At 68.4% G+C, this 17,557-nt stretch overlaps 1 protein-coding gene across 34 annotated transcripts in view; it reads right to left on the reverse strand.

Annotated features, from left to right (window-relative positions):
* Positions 1–17,557, reverse strand: part of PLEC (plectin) — a 58,619-nt gene that overhangs the window by 18,978 nt on the left and 22,084 nt on the right. For 4 of the 34 annotated variants that reach the window (XM_067017602.1, XM_067017603.1, XM_067017604.1 and 1 more), the window contains 12 exons: positions 4,500–4,561; positions 4,196–4,210; positions 3,998–4,087; positions 3,666–3,701; positions 3,099–3,176; positions 2,924–3,016; positions 1,822–1,988; positions 1,068–1,183; positions 880–986; positions 685–804; positions 511–606; positions 170–297 (listed from right to left, as the gene is read on the reverse strand). In XM_067017602.1, coding sequence (XP_066873703.1) covers positions 170–297; positions 511–606; positions 685–804; positions 880–986; positions 1,068–1,183; positions 1,822–1,988; positions 2,924–3,016; positions 3,099–3,176; positions 3,666–3,701; positions 3,998–4,087; positions 4,196–4,210; positions 4,500–4,561 — 1,108 coding nt within the window. Of the gene's footprint in view, positions 1–169; positions 298–510; positions 607–684; positions 805–879; positions 987–1,067; positions 1,184–1,821; positions 1,989–2,923; positions 3,075–3,098; positions 3,177–3,665; positions 3,702–3,997; positions 4,088–4,195; positions 4,211–4,499; positions 4,562–5,243; positions 5,514–8,127; positions 8,282–9,680; positions 9,987–10,549; positions 10,722–15,406; positions 16,158–17,557 lie in introns of those variants that run through there. The other 30 variants (XM_067017605.1, XM_067017606.1, XM_067017613.1 and 27 more) reach the window with 27 other exon arrangements.

A 17,557-nucleotide genomic window follows, 5' to 3' on the forward strand; every position in this document is an offset into this window, starting at 1 on the left:
CAGCCAGCCTGCGGCCCGCGGCCGAGCTGGCCCCAAGTGCGGGTTTCCCAGCCTCGGGGGAGGGGGGATTTCCTCCCCAGGCAGTGACTCACCCTCAGGGTGGCTTCCCTGCCACCGCGGGGGCCCCACCCGCCCACCAGCTGCCTGGTCCACCCCAGCGCCCGCCCACCTCTCAAACTCGCTGCGGAGCTGCTTCTCCCGCTCCAGGATGGCCACGTGCAGCTTGCCCCACTCCTTCTCCACGTCCAGCGGGTGGTAGCCGGGGGACACCTTGAGCTGGCCTGCTTGCACCGCCCCCTGTGGGCAGGGGCCTAGCTCAGGCCTGGGCCGACAGAGGCTTGGGGGTCACCCGGGCCCCCAGCCCACCCGACCTGAAACAGCCCCGGTCCCAGCTCCGTGGTAAGGCCGGGCCAAGCCTGCTGGAGGGGACCCCACAGGCCCCGGGCTCCCGGGCAGCTTCACTCACCTCCAGAATGCCCCCCGCTCCCCCCCCTCCACGCTCCCCCTCACCTCCAAGGACTGGTAGATGCCCTTGGACCGGTTCTTGTCCGCCTCCTTGGCTGGAAGCTCCGTCTCCTTAAACTTCAAGAACTGGCACCACAGGATCTGGGGACAAGAGGTGTCAGTAGCCAAACCTGGGGCCCCACAGTGGGCACAGGACCCCGGGTAAGCAGAGAAACCCACCTCAATCTCTTCAAAGCTGGAGGGGAAGCGGCGCTCCTCGAAGCCGGCCGTGTGCGCCCGGATCCACTGCAGCAGCAGCAGCACCAGCTCCCGGTACTCCTGCCAGCGCAGCTGCAGCTCCTGGGGAGGGGGGCGATGGGCCGTCAGGGGCCCACCTATCCCCCGCCCGCCCGGGGCCTGCCGGCCGGCACTCACGTTAGCCTTCACCCCGTCCTGCACGTCGGGCACCCGGGGCATGGCGTCGTACAAGGATGAGACGTAGGTGATGATGGACTTCTCGTCAGGCTGAGGGACGTCCACATCTGCGGAGAGGAGGGTCAGAGGGGCCTCAGCGAGCAGAGCAGCAGGGGAGGGGAGAGTGAGGCGGGGGCCGCGGCACGTACCCTCGGGGTCCAGGAGCCTTGTCACCCCCAGGTCCCGCTCCGCCACGGAGAAGGCCTGGTCCAGGTTCTCCAGGTTGGTCTGACGATACACCTTGTTCATGTCGATGAGCGTGGGCCTGTGGGCAAAGGCGGTGGGGAGCAGGCGGGCGGGAGCACAGGGGCAGCGAGGCCCGCCGGGCAGGTCAGCGCAGACATGCCCTCCGCAGGCCCCCCGAGAACACAACCCCCAGCCCACACTCATCCTGAAAAACACCCCCACCCCACTAGCGTCCAGCCCCGCCCACCCGGGCAGCCCTCCTGCAGGTGCTGCACACATTGGGCCCTGCCCCCAGGAGCTCAAGGGGCCTCCAGTGGGCACAGGCACAGGGCGGGGTGCCGGTCAGCCCGGGGCCCCCGCGGGGCCGACCCCACACAGGCCCCTTCCGGGGTGTCCCCGTGGGGCCAGCGCCCATGGCTGCGAAAACCAGCAGCCTGCTGTCCTCTGGCCTCAGGAAGGGCCCAGGAGGAGGCGCGAAGGGCGTGCTAGGGCCAGGCCTGCTCGCCTGCACCTTCCCAGGGAGGCGGGCTGGCGCTGGTGCCCGTCCCCGTCCCTGTGGGCGGCAGGTCCCCGTCCCTGTGGGCGGCAGGTCCCCGTCCCTGTGGGCAGCAGACGCCTCTCGCCATACTCTTTGCCCCCGCTCGTGTGAAGTCGCCAGCTGAGGGGCTGCAGGGGCGCCCCCGACCCACAGTGCCCTCCCTGCCCCGGGCCGCGTACTTGTGCCGGTGGATAATGGCATTGAAGAGGCGGCCATCTCGCCAGCTGGAGGTGAAGTTGTCACAGCGCAGGCCCTGGCAGCCCTCTATCATGCGCTGGGACCACAGCAGCAGCTTCTCCTTGGCCGTCATGTCCTCTGACTGCCCGCTCACCTGGATGTCCGAGATCTGCCCCACACAGCGGGCGGGAGACGGGAGCTCAGCCACGGCCGCCGGCCTGCCCGGTCACGGTCGCCGGGAGCTAACAGGCCAGCGGAGGCAGGCTGGGGCTGCGGGGACTCGCCACACCTCAGTGTCACAGGCCGAGGCCACTCTAGGCGGCGGCTGCCACAGAATGTCAGGCCCCCAGCCCCTGCCGCTGCCACACGGTGGGCGCCCTGGGCTCCCTCCTCCTGGGGCACACCCTGCACCCCGAAAGGCAGGCATGGATCAGAGTTGCTGGGCGGCGGGCACATGGAGCTCGCCCAGAAGTCCCGGGCCTAGAAAAGGCTGTCCCGAGGGGCAGGGGGCGGGGCAGGGGGCGGGGCGGGGCGGGGCCTCCCCGGCTGGGCTGCAGGCCAGGGTTAGGTCCCCGGGGACTGAGCATGCGCAGCCACAGCGACGGCCCCGCCCCGCACTCCGTCCGATCCTTCAGGCCTGGGTCTGCTCCCCCTGCCTGCTGGCCCTAGTTATCTGTCCGCCGGCCTACCCGCCCGTGTGACTCCGCTGCCGTGCCAGCCGGGCTCTGCCTGCCCAGCTCTCAGATTTGCGGCTTCCTGTGCGGCCGGGCAGGCAGTGGGTGAGTCAGCCCGTGCGGCGGGTGCTTCTCTAGAACCTTCCCTGGGGCAGGAGGCCACACCAAGAGTAGAGAATGCATTCCTCTGCAGGGAGGCTCTGCGGGCCCTGCCCAGTCAGGACCAGAGGGCACGGGATAGGCGGGCCTTGGAGAGAGGCCTGGGCCTTCAGGCCACGGAGCTAGCACAGGGCGGAGGCTCGGGCTGGCAGGATGGCTCCAAGTGCCGGGATGCTGAGGGCCCCAGCTCCCAGGCTGCACGCCTAGCCAGGTGCCAGGCCAGCCCCGGAGACTCCGCGGGTGGCAGAGGGTCAGTGAGCGGCCACGCTACCTGGAAGTGCAGGATGATGGTCCAGATCAGGCCGAGGGTCAGCTTGGGGTTGCCGTCGGCAATATCATCGTTCCTGATGTTCACCAGCTTCACCTGTGAGCAAGCTGCCCTCAGTCGTGCCCCGGAGCCGGCCGGAAAAGGGGGCCGGGGCCTGCGGCCAGGTGGGCAGCATTACCTGGCGGTGCCGGAGATAGTCCAGGGCGATCTGAACGTTCTGCAGCTTGTGGAAGCGCATCCTGCCCTTCTCCCGCGGCTGGGAGGGGAAGCGGGGCCGGTCAGCAGCCCCAGAGCCTGCTCAGAGCCCGTCCTGGGGCTGCGGCGTCTGCCCACCCTCAGATCCCTCGAAGCACCTAGAGCGAGGGTCTTCCCCAGAGAGGCAGCAGCCCTTCCCTGACCCGGGTCCATCCACCCGCCCCGGCTGGGAAGGGGGGGCCGCTGGCCCAGCAGGCCCAGCAGGGACCAGGCTGCGGGAAGGAAGGAGGGGGAGGGGAGGAGACAATAGCCAGGAAGCCACGGGTGGAGGGCAGTGGCTTTGGGGGAGGGGTCCTCCTGCCCGCCCGGTGGCAGCAGCCCCGGCGGGTCTCAGCCTGGCAGCCTGGCCCCAGGCAGTGCGGCAGGCAGGATGGCAGGCAGCTGGATGCAGGGCCGTTCGCCAGCCCAAGTGCCATCGGCCCCGGGTGAGCTGGGCTCCTGGTCTCAGGGAGCCCACGTGCCGCCGTGGCCAGCGGGCACAGCCACTCACCAGGCGCGAGCTCCTGATTACGTCCCGCTCTCTTGGCTGCCCGGCCAGAGCAGGGCAAAGGGTAAAGGGCAGAGGTCAAAGTTCAGAGTCCAAGCAGCAGAGAAACCAAAGCAGAGCAGAGCGTGAGGTTACGGTGTCAAGGCTCCAGGCTCCGGCACAGAGGGCAGCAGGGCTGTGCGCCGCGGGCCGCTCCCGGGCCAGGTCCGACGCTCCGGACCAGGAGGCGCGGTGGGGGGGCGAGGCCAGGCTGGACGTGGAGAGGGCACGGGGAAAGACCCCAGGAGGGAACGCAGGCGGGGCCTCGGAGGGGGCGGGCGGGCGGGCGCACGTACCAGGCTGTCCCCCGAGAGCACCTCCAGGAGGGAGATGAGGTTGTGGCCGTCACGGAGGTCTTCATACAGGTCAGTGACGTGCCTCTGTGCCTGCAGGGACAGCGGGCTGGGCTGGCGCAGGTCCCCAGAGCCACCAACAGGCCCAGAGGGCGTGGGGCAGGGCCCACAGAAGACACCCACCCCCGAGGAGGCACCTACCTCTGCCCTCCAGTGCTACACAGAGAGACGGAGGAAGAGGAGGAGGAGGAGGAGGAGGAGGACAGAGACGGGAGGCAGGAGCGGGCGAGGAGAGGAAGCAGAGAGAAAAGGACAGGTTTCAGAGGTGGGAGGTGAGTTGCCACAGGGCGGAGGGGGATGGCCCCAAGCGGCTGGGTGGCAGGAGGGGCGCGGGCCCTTGTTGGGGCTGGAGGGCCGGGGGCACGCTCCGTCACCCCCACCCGCAGTCTCCTCGGCCCCCGCGACCACGCGCACGCACACACCCACGTGCGCGCACACCACCGACCTTGATGAGGTGCTTGTTGACCCACTTGGTGAAGGTTTTCTTCTGCACACGGTCCCGCTCATCTGGGAGAGACAAGGCCAGGTCACCTGGGGCCTGGGAGAAGCCCTGCGAGCCCCCAGGAGGAGACCCCCCGGCAGATACAGTGGCTGGCGCCTGAGGAGGGCCTCAGCCTCCCAAAGCGACCCAGCCTCCCTGCCCCTGCCCAACGACACCCTCCTCAGCCCTGGACAGGTGGGGAGGGGCCGGGCACACGGTGCCCACTGCTGGGTCTCCCTGCTGCCTCTCCCTGAAGCTGGGAGGGTCCGGAGCCGGCAGCCGCACCTGGAGCCACAGCACACAGGTCCCAGCCTGCCCCCCCCCCCCAGGCTGCCTCCCAGGGCCCCGGGCTGGGCAGGGATGCGGCAAGGGGCAAGCTCTGTCCTCCCCACAGGGCAGGGGGTGTTTCTCAGACACAGAGAGCTGTCCCCCACACACCCACACACTGCCCGACACCCGAGGCCCACAGGCCACTGCCGGCCTCTCTGTGCTGGGCACGGGTGGCTGGCCCCCCGACCCCCGCAGCTCTGCACCTGGGCCAGAACACAGCGCGCTCCCCGTAGCGCCAGCCACCTGTCTCAAAGTCTGTCCCCCAAATCCAGATGCTCGGAGTCTGGGCCCCACCCCACCCGGTGCCACGCTTCCCGCGGCAGGAGCTGGGCCCTCCCTGCCCCACGCCGGCCCCGCCGAGCGAGGAGTGCCCGCTACCTCTCTTGCCCTCCGAGGCCCTGAGCACAGCCAGGTAGAGGTTGTCCTCCGAGCTGGTTCTCTTGTGGGCCAGGCCCTTGCGCTCGGGCACTCGGGGCCGCTTCTGAGACATGATGCCGCGCCCGACCCTTCCACGCTCTGTCCCTCAGTCCCCAGGTGCTGTGTTGCGGCGGCAGCGGCGGCCCGTGCGGCACGCGGCGGCTTGGCTCAGCTCAGCTCGGAGCCCAGTCGGCGGGCCCGCACCCGGCCCACGGTACTCCCCAGCTGCTGTCCCCGCCCCTGGAGCCCCACCCCGCCCTGCGCAACCCCCAGAGAGGGAGTGTCCCTGCGGGAAGCAGGAAGGCGGCCCCTCCCCCATGGCCACACCCACAGCCCAACAGAAACAGGAAACCCAGGGGTTTCCTCACCCACCCTGCCGCTGCAGCCCCTGGCGGGACCCGGGGGTACCGGGGGACCGGGCACCTCGCCGGGATCACAGGGAGCCACACGCCTTCCTCAAGGCCACTCCGAAGGAGGGCCCCCCACGGGGAGGGTACCTGAGTGCAGCTGGGCCCAGGGAGCCCACGGTCACACCTCTTGGGCAAAAGCACCAGCTCAGGGCTGCCGAGCCCAGGGCTACCCCCGTGCCTGCCCACACTATCTGCTGGAGGGGCTCTGAGGGGGGACCCCCAAGCTGAGTGCCACCTGGCTTGGGGGGGCCAAGTGCCCGTCCTTTCTTTGCATCCCCCCGAAATCATCCCTTCTCTCAGAGCTACATGCCCTCTGTGGGGTGGGAGCCAGGCTCCACTGTGCCCCTGGCTCCAGGGCCACTATGGTCCAGTGCCAGGAGGGCCCTTCCCGAGCTGCCCACCAGGCAGTCCTGGAGCAGTGCCCCACGTGAAGGCAGAGCACACAGCAGGGCGGGAGGGGGCACATAGCCGAGCACTGACTCACCCGGCAGGACTGCCCAGCCCGGAGCCGCAGGAACTCTGCCCCCCCACGGTCAGGAGGGGGGGCCTGGGGCCAGAGGGGAGCGGGGGTGGGCGGCGGCAGCCAGTGAGTCAGGGATGTGGAGGGACCCCCCCCCCCCCCCCGCACGGTGACTCACACAAAAGGAAGCCGCACCTGGGGGCAGTGAGGGCAGGACGGGTGGGGGGCAGTTTGCAGTTGGGCGGGGCGCACAGATAGCAGCTATTTGGGCTGTAAAGGTGGGAGGACAAAGGGCACAGGGGTGCCACCTATGCCTGCTCCCTCTGGTCTCGCACACAGCTGCCCCTGGAAGCGTGGGGCCTGCCCAGGCTGCCCGACCACTGCAGGAAAGAATGCACCACGCCGACCGCAGAATTTTCCAGTCAGATGTGACGTGATCCGGCTGTCAGCACTGCCCCCCCCATGCCCACAGCACCTCCGGCCTTGGCTCCAGGGAAAGCTCACCCAACCCCGTCCCCGCTTGCCCTTCTGTAGCCACGGGAGGGCACCCAAACCCCACAGGGTAGGGGGAGCCCAAGCCAGGTGGAGCTGCTTACACCCCACCCCCGGCCCTAGGGGCAGAGCCAGACTTCCGGGGCTCCGACGACTGTCACATCCCTCCCCACCTTGGAGAGGCCCCTCAGGCCTCAAGCCCAGACTCTGAATCTGCTCTACACACCCCGCAGCCTTCTGTGCAGGGCCTGGAGAGGCCCCGCAGACATCAGCTCTTCACCCTCCAGAGGCGCTCCAGAATCCCAAATCTGACCCCACGCTGGCCAGCACTCCCAGGACAGGGTCACCGGGACCGTCTCACACCCACTGCTCCTCCCCAGGTTTGGATCCTGCAGAAACGCCTCCTTCAGAGAGCTGCTCACCCTATAGCCGAAGTTCAAAAAGCCTGTACTGAGCACCTGCTGTATGCGGGCTTGGGGCTAGTCCAGCAGTGACAGGGAGGTGGGGTCTCTGCCTGCAAGGGTAGGGGTGTCATTCTTGGGAGGGGCACACACACAAGGCCCCTGGGAATGAGTCGGGAGCTGGAGCAGGGAACCCAGGACAAGCAGGACCCACAGGACTTGGTGAGCCCCCAGCCCAGGCCCCAGCCCCAGCCCCTCCTCCAGATTTCTCTCTGCCACCGAGGGGCCTCCAAGGATGCTGTCTCACCGTCTGGGATGGGGTTCCAGCGCCTCGCCCCCCTGGACGCCCTCCTGCCTCTGAACTCCCCCCAGGGTCTCAGAGCTCGTCCTCTTCCCCCGCCACAGCCCCCTCCCTCCAGCCCTGCCTGCTCGCTCCTCACCCCCAGCTGTAGATGTCCCTCCCCTGTCCATCCTACTCGGGCCCTCAACCCCAGAGTCAACCCCTCCCAGGCCGGCCGCGCCCTGCCTGACTCCCCACAGGCCAGGCTGCTGCACGTCTCAGCCAGCCCTCCCCAGGACATTCCCCAGCACTGGTGCGCCTGCCCATCTGCCCATCTGTCCTGTCCACCAGCCCAGCGTCCCCTAGAGCTGCGCATGGCCTCTGAAGAGTGTCGATGCCGCCTTCTACAGACTTGGAAATTAAGGCTGGAAGCCCACCCACGACTAGCGAAGCCGCTCCTGGGACAGGAAGCTTGTGGACGGAGAAGGGTACCTCGGCCTAGGAGAGGCGGGAGGCAGAGGGCCTGCAGCCCCGCCCCCAGCTCCTCCCTCTCCCCTCACGCGGCTGACTGCCAAGTGCCTGGTGCCCAGAAGCCGAGGCCCAAGCCCAAGCCGCCCAGCACCCCCCACCCAGAGGGAACAAAGGGGCAGAGGGGACCTCACTCTGCCTTCCTCCCCAGGTGTTTCCTGAACTGAGCCTGCGGGTGGGGCTGCACCTGGGCTGGGCAGCACCCAGCGGAGATGACAAGGAGACAGAGGCAGGTGCCCCCCCGCACCACCACCCTCCAGCCGCACGCACCCACCTACGCAGCACAGCTGCCCGTAGAGGTAGCCCCTGCGGGCCTGCTCGCAGCCCCCAGCCAGCCAGCACGGCCGCTCCAGCACAACCTCCTTCTGCGTGGCAAGAGCGACTCCCGCCCCCCGTGTGCCGGGCGCAGCCATGAGCTTGGGCGCCCTGGGGACAGCAAACAGGACAGAGTAGCGTCTGCTTCCCAGCCCACCCGTGAGGCCGGGGCGCCAGCTCTTCTCTCCACACCCTCCCCCCGCCGCAGCGGCGGGGTGGCGGCGGCGGGCCAGACTCCGAGAACCTGCCCCTGGCGGGCGCCCCGCCCAACGTGGGCCTGGAAGCCGCGCCCCTACGTGGAGGGAGAGGACCCGGCTAGGCCGGGGGGACTGGGGGCAAGGGGAGGCTGCGCTCAAGGACAGAGAGGCCTGGGAACTCCCTAAGATAACCGTTCCCGGGATGCTCCCTGCAGGATTCGCGGGAGAGGCAGGCGGCTGAGAACAGCTGAGAACAGGGCAGCAGCACCAAAGCCTCAAGGGGCACCGAGGGTGGCAGGGACGGGGGCAGGGGCAGGCTAGGACAGAGGCTGAAGGGGAGCCCCTTCCCCACACGGGCACAGAGCAGGCGGAGGGAGGGAGGGAGGGCCAAACCCCAGCAAAGAGGTCCTGGCCCCAGTGTTTTATGGACCGTCCCTGCAGCTGAGTCACCAGCTGCTCCCCAGCCCCCAAAGCCACGCCTAGAAACCCCATCCAGACTCAGACCTAGGGCCCAGTGGGCCCAGCACCCCTGCCAGCAGCCAGCCCCGGCCAGCCCCCGAGGGCAAGCCTCCATACTCCAGGCTATGCCCAGTGCAGACAGGCAGGTACCCGGTGGGGCAGTCCCTCTGGCCAGAACCCCAGTCCCCATGCCCCCGCCCCCCAGCTCATTCACTTGAGTGGAGGCCCCACCCTCCTGGGCTGCGCGCAGCTGCTGCCAAGGGCTACAGCCCAGAGCGGGTGACCTGGAGCAGGGGGGAGGGCAGGGCACACAGCCAGGCTGCCGGTCTCAGGCGTTCCTAGGCCCTGGCCACGGGCGCTCAGGCACCTGCCTCACCTCTGTGCAGGGGCAGGGAGGCTCCGCCCAGGCCCAACCCCACCTCAGTCCAGGGCGGGAACTCTCCCAAGACGTGACCCGGGACACCCGGCCTGTACCTGCCAGCTGCAGTTTCTGTGCTGAAAGTCACCTGTGCTCACCCTGTCCCTGACTGCTAGGGAGGGGCCTCCCTTCCGGACTGGACGCTCCTGCACTGCCCCTGCCGCCCACTCCCCACCTGTCCAGAGCCCCGCCCAGTAGGGGGATCCAGGCTGATGAAGCCACGGAGCCCCGGCCCTGCCCAGAGAAGCAGGGTAGGAGGCGGGGGCAACCCCGCTTCTGACCACTTGCCAGTGCTGCTTCCCCCGGGACGGAAGGGGAGGGCGTAGGGAAACGCAGGGGCGGGAGGGAGGCGGCCCCTTGCCCGCCCCGCCCTCAGCACCCTGACGGGGTGGCGGCTGGTGACAGCAGCCCGGGCAGTATAGCCACCAGCGGCCTTACCTTGCTCATCCTGCACCCGCCGGCGTCCCCTGTGCCAGTGCCACACAGCGGCCAGGGTGACAACGTGGCCCACGACCACCAGGGAAGGGAACAGGCTGCCTGAGGGCTCCATGGCTCCGGAGAGCAGAGCAGGCGGAATCGCCCTTCGGAAGGGCTGCTCGAGGCCGGGCAGCCCCCTCCCTTCCCCGAGCGGAGAGGACGGCGGGGTGGGGGGGTGCCCCGGGACCAGGGACCGCCCCCTGCAGGACCGCCCTACCACCGTCCGCCAGGCGCCCAGAGACCAGCCCTGGCGCTGCTGCTGCACCAACTGTGCTCCCGCCAGCCCCCCTCCCTCCCTCCCTCCCTCTCCCGGCCGCTCCGCGCTCCCCACCCTCCCACAGCCCCACAGCGGTGCCGCCTCAGCTGTCCCAGCGCAGCTATCACGCTGTCACGCTCAAGGTTAGCGGGAGCCTTAACCCCTGCCCACCCTCGGCCACACCCACCAGGAGGAGGGGCCTTCGGGGAAGCCCGGCCGAGCGGCAGCCCCCGCCCCAGCCTGGGCCCTGGGCGGCCTCAGCCCCGCCCCGCCCCCACCCCCACCAGGAGGGCGACCGTGGTGCCCGAGCACCCCAGTCTGCCTCCGAGGGCACCCTCTGGTGACAGCTGCCGGCGCCCCAGCCCTCGCTGGCCTCCCAGGCTGGCAGCTGAGCCAACCCACCACCCTCAAAGACAAGCGCCAGCGCCCCGACGCCCCCACACCCCAAAGGACGACAGACAGGGCGCGGGGGAGGGGCCCAGGTGCCGGCCTGGAGGGCAGAGTGGGCACAGAGGTAAGGCCAGGGCCTCCCACCCGCGGCCCCGGCCGGGCTTTCGAAGGCTGCCCCACCTACCCGGCACGATCTTCATTGGGGACGGCGGCGGGAGCCCACGGGTCCGACAGGGAGTGGGTGCGGGGTGTGGGGAGGGTCACAGGCCCCTCGGAGGCAGCAGTGAGGCCGGCAGTGGCGGTGGTGCCGCTGACAGCAGCAGTGCCTGTGTCCGTGGGGGAGGGGAGGGGTGGGCAGGGGGCCCGGGGGATATAAATATCCACGGAGGGCCAGCGAGGCCCGTCATGGGTCCAGACTTAGAACATGACGTGCAGAGCGAGGGCACCTGGGCCCAGAGCCTCACTGGAGCCCAGGCTGACTGGGCGGCGCCACCCCACCGCCTGACACTCCCCCCAGGCTCCCACGGGTGATTCTAATAATAAGAGGCCGCCTGGAACAGGCCGAGCACCGGCACGTGGGCCTCAGGGGCTCACGTCCCCCTCGAATGGGGCACAGCCCCGCCCTGCCTGCCTCGTGGGGTAGGGACAGCGGTGGGGGAGCACTCGGACAGGCCACAGAGGCAAGGGCTCCCCCCACCCCCCTGCAAGTCACAGGACGCAACACCTGGCCCAGAGGGACGGGACGGCCTCCCCAAGGCGACATCTCGGGCCACATCGGGCTGGGCCACATGAGCGCCCGCCCCCCAGCTCGGGCCGTGCCTCCCCACCCCAGGACAGTCCCAGTGTCTACGCTTACCCCACCAGCGGCGGGTCTGCAGAACGCGTGGGGCCGAGGTACCGGCCCACATCACATCCTGGACTGGCCCAGGCCTCAGGAAACAGGACGTGGGGGTCACGGTCCTTCCCCCCTCCTCCCAGCAGCCTGGACACCTCAGGCCCGAGCAGACAGAGCACTGGGCCTTGCACCCCATGTCGTAGTGCTTCCCCTGTGTCCAGCATCATTCTGTTCCAATCCTCAGAGACAGCTACGGAGTAAGCCCCGCGTACTACCGCATTGTACAGATGAGGAAGCCGAGGCACAGAAAGGGTGAGGAGCTCACCCTCGGTCACACGAGGCTGTGATGTCAGCCCCGGCGGCCCGCCTGGAGTGCGTGGCCAGCCTGCAGCAAAGCTCAGCAAAGCACACTTGGCCTCTGGCCGCTGGGGTAGGGGCCCCCTGGTCCACGTGGGGAGGCCAGGGGCAACAAGAAGGGGGCTGGAGGGGTGGAGGGCCAGGCCACCCAAGCCTCCTGCCCATCAACCCCATGCTTCAGAAACTCACTTCTGAAGGAAACTGGCCTACAGCGGCCAGCTCTGGAGGCTGGGACTGGGACTGGGCTCCCCAGAGAAATCAACAGCGGGGGGAGAACCAGCTCCCAGAGGCAAGGGTGTCCCTCCCTCGAGGGTGGCGGCAGCACCCCCGCTCCCCCCCCCCAGGACCTGGGGCAGGGCCCGCAGCTCCCAGAGCCTCCATCCCACACCACACACCCCCGGGCACCTCTGCGAGGGAGCCGTGCTCATCCCCGAGTCCCGAGTCCTGCCCCTCCAGGGCCCCGGCCACAGGCTGGAGGGGAGAGGCCTGGATCCCTCACTCCCAAAGGCCTGCGGCCCCCACCCAGCCCTGCCCTACCTTGGCCCAGCTGAATCAGCTCCTCCATGCTGTACCTGTCCATGGCTGCCGACCACGGGCCAGGCCGCTCCAAGAGCCGGCAGGGAGGAAAGGAAGGGAAGGCAGGAAGGAGGGAAAGGATGGGAGGCGGGGGGCAGGCTCGCTGGAGCCCTGGCCTCCCCACCCAGCCCTGGGAGCCGTGGCTCCTCCTCATGGCCACCCCTTAGTCAGCAAGACCAGCAGAGCCAAAGCTCAGCGGATCAACAGGTCGGACCAGCCCACCTGCAATCCCTGAGCCCTCAGGCGCCGGAGGGGCCACCGGTCTCCCTCCTGTGCCTGCCCGGCCCACCCCGGCCCACCCCACAGCCTCCCCCTTGCTGCACAGGCCCCACCAGCCTGCACCTCCCTGGCCCCTCCTGTACCCCTCCCCGCCATATCCCCCACGACCAGCTCAGGCGCAGCCACCGCAGCCTCCAGCCTGACAAAGGTGACATCTCTTGACTGAGCCCCAGCCCTCCCTGGGCGCTGGCCCGCCCAGCCACCGTAGGCCCCAGTAAAAGACAAATCTAATCTTGCCATACGCCGCTTAGGAAACCTGCCAGAGTTGTGCCGATTTCTCCGAAGACAGCCTAGACACAAAGCTGGAGGCTCACGGAGGGCTGGCTGGGGCGCCACGTGCTGTGCAAAGGAGCACGGCAGCTCTGTGTCCCCTGCGTGGGGGACAAGCCGTGTGGGAAAGCCAGGTGCACAGCGGGGTCAGAAGAAGCACGACCCCGAAGGCCACCTGCATCTGCCGCGTAAGACGCTGTTGGAGCACAGATGCTGAGGGCGTTCAGATGGTACCTCCTCTCTACAGAAGTTTCCGTTCACTCTGAATTTTATGCCACGCCGAGCATTACCACTTGGAACATAAATGAAATTCGTGTATAAAAACCCCTTCCACGAGTTTTCTGTCACACAGAGTAACCCCAAGTTCCCCGCCCCCTGGCCTCTCTCTGTCCCTCCTTCCGCCAGGCGGCTCTCGGCCAAGCGTGGTCCTCATCAGTCAGGGCTCAGCTCAGCGCAGCTCCGCACAGGGGCCCTCCCTGCTAGCTCCTCATCCAGCCCACCCCCAGCCGCTGGGGGCTCGCGGCCCGGGACTCGGCCTCGGTCTGGCTGGTAAGTGGCTGAACAAGCAAGGGGACACCTTCCCACTCGGAGGAGCAGGCCAGCGGGGCACGGGCGGGCACCGGTGGCCTCGCGGTGGGGACCGTAGCGCGGCAGGCACTCCCCAGCCAGGGCTGGACGTGCACAGGCAGCCCACCTGGCCAAGGCCACGCAGGCGAGCAGGGCAGCTGGCCCCGTGGGCTGTTGAGCCGGTCCTTCTGCAAGCTGACTGGAGGGCGAGGCTGTGAGGAAGGAAGGCGGCTGTGTGGCTCATCACTTGATAATTTTTAAAACTCTGGGAAGTCGATGGTTCTAAGTGTCATCAGAACCTTCCTAGCCGGAGTGTGGAGCATCACAACCCCTGCAGACCAGGACGTAGCCCCGTGCCACACCCAGCACCCAAGGCGCCCTAGGCGCCCTAGGCGTCCTCCCGTACCCAGAGTGGCACTCAGATCCCGTGCTAGGCCTGAGGGACCAAGGGGAAGGGGAGCCCACACCCGCCGGCCCTGACTCATCCTGGAGCTGGAGCTCATTTCCTGTTGGAAACTCTGAGCTGCCACCGGTGACCGCGGCCTGGGAGGGAAGACTGAGTCACCTCCGTCAGGGCTGGGGGGTCCCCCCATCCCCCCCCCAGCTCTGTCCACTGCAGCCACACCCAGCGCCCCCTCCTGGCCCACGGCCAACTGCCCGCCCAGCCCCCCTGCCCAGCCCAGCCAGGCCACAGACAAGGAAGGAAGGAGCAAAGGGGAGGGAGGGGCCTGCGCTCACCACACCCCCGACCCAAGAAGGGGGAGAAGGCTTGTCCACCAGCCACTGAGCAGGGCAGGGGCAGCAGCGAGGCGAAGGCTGGGGGAGAAGGCCCAGGCCGAGAGCTGGCCACCGGGGGCTTGGTCACAGCTGACCACGTAGTCAAGTGCTTCGCTGGGAAGCACTACTGTCTCTTCGTGGGTGTCACTGTCACCCCATTGACAGGAGCTGGAGAGGCCGTGTGGTGAGCCCGAGGCGGCCCCTCTGCCCACAGCCTCACTGATCCTCCCAGATGGGCTCCCACACCTAGGCCCGAGTTAGCAGGTCCAACTCAGACCAGGCCAGGGCCGGCGCTTCCGCTCAGCAACCGGGCCTGCGCCTGCGTCCCCCGACCACATTCATTTACCTGGCAAACTCCTACCTACCCTGCTAGCCTCACCCCAGGCCCCCTGCCCACCCCTCAGAAACCAAGTTCCTCCCCAGGTAGTGAGACACAGAGATGGAAGCAGGTGCGGGCTGCCCCACCTCAACGCCAAGGCCAATGAGCTCCAAAAGCACATGTGTGAGCCTCGAGCTGCACAGGACCCTCTGCCCACCTGGGTCCTGCAGCACAGGTGCTTAGGGACGGAGGGATGCTACAGAGCAGGGACACAGCAAGGGCTTGCTGGCCACCTCTGGGACAAGAGGACCTGTTCCATCCTCTGAGACCTGGCTCCCGCTGGGAAGGATCTGCCTAGACCCCAGGCTGGGCCCTGCACCCGCCATGCCTTGGCCTCAGGCCCAGTGGCAGATGTTCCTACCCAGGGTCTGCTCTCCTCGCCCCAACACAGGGCTGCCCGCTAGGCCATCACCAGCCCCAAGCCAACCAAGCAGCCAGTCACAATATCACATCTGTGCCACCCAACCATGGGGGCAGGCGTCACCCCCACTGGACAAACTCAAGGCTCAGAAAGGTCAGGTAGTCACCCACACTGTTGGAGAGAAGCTACACCGCTGTCCCATCCCAGCACCTCCTCTGCATGCCCTCACCTCCTGCAGAGAGGGCCTCAGGGCAGACAAGTCCCCGGGGTGGGGGTGGCCAGCAGGACACAGGACAAGGGCAACGCTGGGGAGAGGGCCGAGGGTGCCGGCCAGGGCTGTGTTAACAGCTGGTCCTGCCAGTCCAAGAACCACACAGGCCCCACCCCTAGCTCCGGGGTGTGCCTGGGGATGGGCTGGCAGTAACCCACCGGCTCCTCCTTGGCCTACCCACCCCAAGGTCCTCAAGCCAGGAGGAGGAGCCCTGTGGGTCCACCGACCAGAGAGCGCAGGCAGAAACAGCGCCACCTGCTGGCGGGAGCAAAGCTTTTGCACACTCGCTGCCCACCCCAGCCCACCAGGCCCAGGCCCAGGCCCCGGCACCCCTTCCCATCCCCCACCCTGGGGCCAGGACACAGCTACCTGCGGCTGGTGCAGGCTCCGGGCCAGGCCTCGCCAGGGTCCCTGGGGTGGTGACGGGCACCACAGGGGGCTCAGGTGCCCCCTCCTCAGGCTCCTTCCGGCGGTAGCCCCACCGCTCCTCACGGGTAGGGTCCTCGGCTGGCAGTGGCCCCCGCTTGGGCGGGCAGCCCAAGGGACCCTGCACGGCCTGCACGTGGGGGGTGCGGCGGGCAGGCATCACCATGGCGACAGGGCGGCGCACCCGCTGCAAAGAGGCGGGCACGATCTCCGGAGGCAAGTGCAGGTACTGGCGCAGGTGGGCAATGCCCTCGTTGGTGAGGTACCAGTAAAAGTGGCGCCAGGCGAAGGTCTCCCGCACCAGGCCCCGCGCCCGCAGGGAGGCCATGGCGCGCGTAACCTGCAGGTTGGTGACACCGGGCACGTGGGGATGCGGGCTGCGGGGCCGCCGATCCTTCTTGGCCACCATCACACCCTCGCGGAAGAGAACCTCGTAAATGGTCCGCAGCTGGTCCAGCGGCATGAGCATGCCGGCCACCATGGCTGCCGGAGCCGGTGCGTCGAGGGCGCTGGCGAGTCGAGGGCGGCGGGCGGGGCACGGGGACGAGGTCCAGTAGACGACCTCGGCACAAGGTGCAACTGGGGCCCGAGGGGCAGGCAGGCCGTGGTGCTGAGCTCGAGCGCGCAGGCTCCAGGCTTGTGGCTCGCGGCGCCTGGCTGCCTGGCTCCCTGGCTCCGTGCGATTCCTGCCGGCACTGTGGCCTGCCCACTGCTTGCGCGAGCCTCCCGCCTGCCCGCCCTTCAGGACGCCCAGGCCGGCCCCCTCTGACTCAGCAGCAAAGGCGGCCCCTCCCACCCTCAGCTAACAGGGCCCCTCGCAGAGTGGGGGGCACCTCGCAGCAGCGGCCATCCCCAAGGCAGGCCCCCTCCGCTCCCAGGCCTGAGGCTCCACGTCAGAAATTACATCAGTTTCTAAACACTTCCTTCAGGGTTCCTAAGCTTAGGGGAGGGTGGACCCAGAATCTAAAAGGCGGGCAGGAGGGTCCTCAGGCCGGGGACCCAACTCAGGGTTGTGGTCTCAGAGCCTCAGGGGTTCACAAGGACCTGAAGAGGAGGGCTGGGCCATCTGGGCAGGGGGCCCTCTAGGTCTAAGGGAGGAGAGCTGAGGTCTTGGGGGGACTCAAGGGCTGAGGGAAGGGCTGCGGTCTTGAGGGGGCAGAGGTCTGAGGGGAATGGCAGGGGCAGCTGCTGCAGCACATGGACAGGCTGTAGGCACCACTGGCTGCTGTCCATCAAGCAGGCAAAGGGACCGAGCCCCCACCTCCAACTGTCAGACTCAGACAGCGGCCACCCTCTTTAACACTTGCCATGCCAGGCCAGATCGAGGGTGGGCCAGGAACAGGGAGTCGGCTGAGAGTCCAGGCACTGTGCACAGGGCACACGGTAGGGGCTCTGAGTGGCCTGCATCCACCACCGCCCCAGGCCAGCTGTGAGAGGCCAGACGCTCTCAGCTGCCACAGGGACCCAAAGCCACCCGCGGCCCAGCGCCCCTGACACCAGGAGACACCCCACCCTGGGCAGCCTGAGTGCCTCCTTTGAGCCAGCTGGACAGATGAGGGGAGAGTAGCACCAGGCTGGAAGAGGGTCCGGGGCCCGTGGAAGGGGGAGCAGCAGCAGGGGAGGGGAAGGGGCTGTGTGCTTCACGCGAACACCCTGCAGCCTGGCCCGGCCACGCCCAGCAGTCACCCCCAGGCCCTCAGAGCTGAGGCTCCAACCACGGACATCCCGCGCCTCCCCCCAGTCCACCCAATACCCCGCTCTCCCACTTGGTGCTGCACCACTCACACCTGGACCCGCGCTTTCTCCCCTCCCCCCAAACGGACACACCCATTCCCAGCACTGCTAACTCGGGAACTGTTTATAAATAGGGCGGAAGGGGGGGGATCCCGAGGTGGGAGGCTCCGGCGGGCAGGCGGCCAACAGGCGGCGCGTGGGGGCGGGTTTATGAGGCCGTTGCCATGGCAGTGCAGAGCCGGCTCCCAAAACACACACACACACACACACACACACACACACACACACACACACACACACACACACACACACACACACACACACACACACACACACACACACACACACCACGAGTTGTGG

The sequence above is a fragment of the Kogia breviceps genome, chromosome 17 (assembly GCF_026419965.1).
Source record: "Kogia breviceps isolate mKogBre1 chromosome 17, mKogBre1 haplotype 1, whole genome shotgun sequence".
In the NCBI taxonomy this organism is placed as follows: Eukaryota; Metazoa; Chordata; class Mammalia; order Artiodactyla; family Physeteridae; genus Kogia; species Kogia breviceps.